At 29.9% G+C, this 6,114-nt stretch overlaps 2 protein-coding genes across 2 annotated transcripts; both read right to left on the bottom strand.

The window, feature by feature from the left end:
* Positions 1-326: 326 nt before the first annotated feature.
* Positions 327-1,021, bottom strand: LOAG_11316 (hypothetical protein; the record flags this gene model as incomplete). Its single annotated transcript, XM_003146837.1, has 3 exons — positions 327-414; positions 524-714; positions 998-1,021. 3 exons carry the CDS (start codon positions 1,019-1,021, stop codon positions 327-329), a joined length of 303 nt encoding a protein of 100 aa, XP_003146885.1.
* A 3,956-nt stretch (positions 1,022-4,977) lies between these two features.
* On the bottom strand, positions 4,978-6,047 carry LOAG_11315 (hypothetical protein; the record flags this gene model as incomplete). Its single annotated transcript, XM_003146836.1, has 3 exons — positions 4,978-5,162; positions 5,617-5,745; positions 5,972-6,047. 3 exons carry the CDS (start codon positions 6,045-6,047, stop codon positions 4,978-4,980), a joined length of 390 nt encoding a protein of 129 aa, XP_003146884.1.
* Between the last annotated feature and the right edge of the window lie 67 nt (positions 6,048-6,114).

Below are 6,114 nucleotides of genomic sequence, written 5' to 3'. Positions count from 1 at the left end.
TTTAAAACTTTATTTACTTTTACAAATGTAAGAAAAAAACTTTATCTTAATCCTTTCCTCTTTTTCACTAAGCCATAAAAATTTTCAAATTATTTTACCTCATCTCACATATTGTTATTTTCTGTTTAAAGGATTTTCATTTCAAAATTCTTAACAAACAAATTTTCTTTCCATAGTTTTGAAATTTTAATCGCTCATTTATTTTATCTTCTCTTTTTTCTTCTCTTCGGATAACTATTCAAATCCTATTTACTTTTATAATTAATGCAATTTTTTGCTAACCAAGACATCATCATTACACATCAGAAATGAAGTAGCATATAAGATTAAAAGACTATCTGATCAATTTGTATCGGTAAAATATTGGTGAAAGTAGCAAGCAATGGATATAAATTTCTTTTTCGTCCATTTTCCCTGGAAATTTTAATTAATGCTATTAATCCAGCTAATACTAACTTCATTTTGTCTTCTTCCCTGGATTAAACTAAGTCTAGATTAATTCGATTTCCACTGAATAACGGACCTGAATAAAGTATGAACAGCTATATTCTTGAAATTGTAAAATGGTTGAATTAAACCAAATAAGTAACAAATTAAGACTTGCCAATTTTTTTGATAACTAGAAACAATAAGTGGTAAAATTTCATTTCGATCGAAAACAACTGACCGATAATATGTTACAGTTATGCATTCGATCAGATCAATGAAGAAAAACTGAGCTACGACACTTTAAATTCAATCGTTCACTTATAAATGAATAGGGAAGTAAAAAAGTACAATACTATGGATTTTTTCATTAAAATTATTTTTTTTAAAGGTAAAGAATTCACCAAATTTTATCTTTATAGCAAATGAAAGTCTCTTTATCAGTGCTTTTGCTCTGATGAAAAAAAAAAGCAGCTGTAAAGATTATCATTTCAAAATTGGTGTTGTTTACATTTAGACCTTTTTTTCTTGAGCAAAATTGTTATGCGGGTTGGAAAAGTTTATTACTTACCGTTAGAACCGGATTAGTTATCATACAATAACGACTGAAAGAGTCAATGATTCTTTTAATAAAATACTGGAAATGAAATACTGAAGAGAAATAATGTTTTGCAATGTTTTATTTCTGATTAATTTAAAAATTTATCATTTCAAAATTAATATTCCTGCAGCTAGATTTTTTGTGAGGGAAAACTGAGCTGCAACACTTGAAATTCAATCATTCGCTTGTAAATAAGGAAAGTGAACAAGGGAAGTAAAGAAATACAATACTATGGCTTTTTCCATTAAAATCACTTTTTTGTGCCACTTTTTTCAGTGACAGCTCTTCTGCTAAATGCCTCGACTGCTACTCTGGGTGACAAAAAAAAAAGAAAAAAAAACGTAAATCTCAATGCATTGAAATGTGGAATAAGGCTAAGCATATCCTTGACACTGGATCACCGTCAATGAGATCACTGTTTATGTCGACTGATGAGTTGCTTTGAATTTTATATTTTCTCTGAGAGATAAGTTATGATCCCGAACTTGCTATCTGATGTCATTCGATACACATTGCTATCCAAAATTAAGATCATTTGCGTTTTAGTTGAGAATTTTAGTTTCTCAAAATAGTTGCCAAGTTTTGGAAAGCATTAGGAAAGTATCATATGTAAGAGATATTATATGTCAAATAATTATAATACTTCTACAGATAAGGATGAATATTTCAACATGAAAATAATCAAGCTGATCAAGAAGTACATTCAGGACAGATCGACATAATATGACAAATTACGCGTTCCATTAAAAGTTTTTTACCAATGAGCTCAACTGTAATATCATCAAATGCCTTACATATTTTAAGAACTGACGTGAAAATTAACTCTGAATACTCGAACATTATTTTCATTTTACAATTGTCAATATGAAAAATGGGAAATATCATCATAAATTTGATTTGATTGCCTTTAAAATAATTAATGTGATTTATTTTTGTATACTAATGATAAGTTATTGGAATTCATAATCAAGATAAAAGTGAATATTAATCATAAAAGTGATAAGTAACCACTTTTTCAGGGTCAATTTTAAATTAACCGTAATTATTGATGGAGTGTGATTTTTGTTAGGATTTCTATTAATTTACAAAAGAGAATTATTTTGGAGGAAAAATGCTTCCTTTTTTTTATTTTTCTTATTTCTTCAATTGAAATGTTGCAGTATTTTACGAAAATAAGTGACATATATTAGGAGGGAAAGTCGATTAGTAGGATTAGGAAAGTATGTCGGATTGTAATTGTCTGATGCCCTTTAATCTTTTTAGGAGTTTCTGGTCGTTAATTGCATTTTCAGGTTTTTATTCAGAAACTTAAAAATTCCAATTTTGAATTTATCCAATTTTGCAAATTTTTGGTGTTAAGTTCTTTGCAAAAATTTCACTTAACTTTTTGGTTACAACATTATCTGTCGTTGTGATACAAAGAAATTCCTCATTCCACCATTTGGGATATACATGAGTGGGCAGTAAAATATGAAATAATTGCCGTGTTACTGTAAAATATATCATCCAGACTGAAAACTCTGATGAATGAATCAAATTTAGCAACTTCTTATAAACTGATACTCTTCTGTGGTTATTTTATGAGACTTGCTTCAAATTTAAATTTCTTATAAATTTAAAAAATTCCATTTTCATAAATTTTGGTTGAAAAAAAATTTGTTATTGTTAGAAATAGAATGGCGTAGAAGGAGTGATTTGGATGAGTAAAAGCGATAAAAAATTGCAACATATACCCTTTTTTCTTCCCGTAATTATACAAATAATCTGTGCGGCAGATAATGCGATCCATACAAATAGCTCTGTTTGAATAAATGGGACATTTAATGGAAGATATAGAATTAGCTGATATATTCTATTTCGAGATAAACCATCCGATGTGCATCACATCCTTCCTTTTGCTTTTTCTCTTACAATTCTTCTAGCCTATCCTAAGAGGCTTTTTTTTTTCTTATCTATCTGGGATTATCTGTAAACGAATAAATGTGATAATATTTGGTCCAATAGTAATGTTGAACTTGGCCGGATAGTAACATATATGAACAAATCTAATGGAAATTTAGAAATTGGAGATATCCATTTGGAATTCCATAAAGAATCGCTGATTTGATTTATCTCTATAGTGACTGTTCATGTGTAAAAGTTTGTCGAGATGAAGAGAGAAAGTGAAAGAAGTGATAAGTGGTAACAATTATCTGCTTATTTCCTATTGTTATAAAAGAATAACCCTAAGGTATCGGGTCAATGAAGATAGACTCAGAATGTGATTCATATGAGATGGATATATTTGAAAAACAAGTTGTCGTGATAAATATGTCCCAATAGATTTCTTCGGTTACTATTAAATTTTCACTCTTAATACACTTTAAATAAGATTGTCTCGAAAATTGCATTGTTATATTATCTTCCAGTACAGGTATTAGCTTATCTCACCCAATCAAAATAAAGGAAAAAGAAATAGTTCTGGAAAATATGCGAATGTCACGACCGTTGACTGGATCTTAGATATTGTTTATATATAAATCTTTAGTTGGTCTAAAATACTTTAAATTTCTGAAAATTACTCTGTTACTTTCAGAAAGGGAAGAAAAACGCACCTTTCGATGTACTATATATTGTTTGATTGGGACATTTATATCTGATAAATATTCAACATTTAACAGTACTGTGATCTTTTGCTCAAATCTAATTTTCAAAAGTAAATTTGATTTAACTGGAAGAATGATGCAGTAAGGTGAGGACTGCATTCATTTAAATAATCCCTAAATTATCTACAATGAAATGAAATTGTTTAGGTTGAAAAACGCACCAAATAAGAAGCTAATTGTCTGTTTAAATATTGTTCATTGCAGCATCAATATTTTCCCATTTAGCTATTCAAAGAATTAATACTTTCAAATGCGACAAGTAGTTACATGAAGAAATCTATTCCAAAATGAATGATGTGATGAGAGAATAAAAATATGAAATATTTGATCTGAAATTTTTTTTTTTTTAGAAGTATTAATTCTTTGAATAGATAATATCAGTATGTTTTTTACATGGAGAATTCCAATGATCAAACTAACTTATCTTCTGATATTCGTTCGTTGAAGCTATAAGCTTATCAAATTTTAATGAATTACATGTACTTCGATATGTGCTTATTTGAAAAAGGAAAATGATTAGAGTTGTAACATTCTAAAAGATGAATTGGAATTAGATACAATCGGTCGTGTGCATGATTAGATTTAACTTTGATAATTGCTCTGTTATGTTAGTGGTGCCAGAAAGTCTAATCTTTAAATCATTTGAAGTGTATACCTTTGCTTGCTATAACATTTTCATTTCATTTACCTCCTTCCGAAGTCATCTTGAATGTTTATCTGTTTGTTTTACTATGTAAATGGTTCTCTGTTTGTGTTATACCTCGTCAAGCTACTTTTCCTCCTTCATTTAATTCATTTCACATTAATCAGTTCTCTAAAATTTTTGTTCTAAATTAAAGAATTCAGCTCTATACTTCCCCATTTCATTAGCTAATTAAGCTAATGCATGCGACTTTATCCAAAAATGGAATAAACACTTTAAAAAATTAGTCACAATATTATTTCTAAACAACGTAAATACATAAAAGAATTGTGTATTTACGTTGTTTTGTGTATTCACAACTTTTTTACAAACTCCTCATTTCGATCTTTTTGTTTTGTTTTTGTTTTTTTTTTTGTTTTGTTTTTTTTTTTTTTGCATTATCTTTTTTCTTATTTCGCCAAGAAAGAATTGTTCATGAAATTTGACAGCTATTTGTCTACCTTTTTGTATAATATCTGTTGGATCCATGCGATCCAACAGATATTGGATCATCTAATGACTACAGTGACTTCAAGTATTTTAAATGATTACAGTCTTAAAATTCTCATAATTTATATTTAAAAAGTGGATTTAAACTGGATAAAGTGCGGTTGTGAATGCTTTTATTGATAGTCAGTTTTCTGACTGTTTTTAATGTGTGACAAAGGTGTTGCTATTGCTAATGCAACTTTTCCTGAGAAAAAACTTTCTTGAAAAAATGAAGTTTGAGTTAATGGAAATGGAGATGATGGTGAATGGAGGTGAGATCGAAGAATAAGACTGACATTGGTTTCATTCGAATTTTGCCCTTAAGTTGAGAAAGGATAAAGAAAGTTATACAAGCGTTTAAATTCTACCTTGAGTTGTATGAATGTCAAATTACTTCAATTTCACATATTCGATAGCAATCCAGTTAGTAGTTGCATAATTCATTTGAATTAGTCTGTTACTGATCCAACAATATTATCAGTCAACTTTGAAGTATTATTCTTGTTGCATAACGGTAAAATGACTGGTAGTGGAGATGAAAGTCGAGATGAAATGAAATAAAATGGAACTGAAGAAAGATGTAAGAATTGAATAGGTCTGAAATAATGCGAATATATGCACATTATGCATACCCATGTTTGTGTTTATTTACATGCACGTAATGAATGCAACAAGGGATGGACAAAGGATCATCAATAGTTCATCCACACAATGTGCTTCAGATTTTTATCGTTTCAGTCATCCCTGACCTGTTCATTAATTTCCACCTATACCTGGAATGACAATATAGCACATTGTATATTGTACGCAATAAAACATTGCTTTTGTCCATGACGATTTCGTAAACATGTTGTAAATGGGTGTAGGAGAATAGGTTTGTCCATTTGAAGAACAATGGAAACCTGAAAAACTATTAATCTGACCGTCGTTAACATATGTGTAACATACATTTTTTTGCAAAAGAAGAAAATAAAATATGCACATTTTTCAGGAACGTAAAGGAGTGCCGGTGATCGACGGTAGTGGTATAGTATCCGTTAGAAATGCGGAATCGGACGGTGTAGCGGTCCTAGGATTATTTGCTTGAAGCTATTCTCAAAAAAGCCGAGGCCCTGAAGGGACGAGGACCAGTTTGCCTTAGGCCCCGGCTAGGGGCGTTATGCTTGAAGTTGAAACCTCGGCTAGTGAGCCGTTGATACTTCATCCTGATATCAACAACAACAACAACAACAACAACAACAACAACAACAACAACAACAACAACAACAACA

This window comes from Loa loa (genome assembly GCF_000183805.2).
Source record: "Loa loa unplaced genomic scaffold supercont3.105, whole genome shotgun sequence".
NCBI lineage: Eukaryota > Metazoa > Nematoda > Chromadorea > Rhabditida > Onchocercidae > Loa > Loa loa.
The sequence above is the reverse complement of the archived record's forward strand: the minus strand, read 5'-3'. Positions and strand labels throughout refer to the sequence as shown.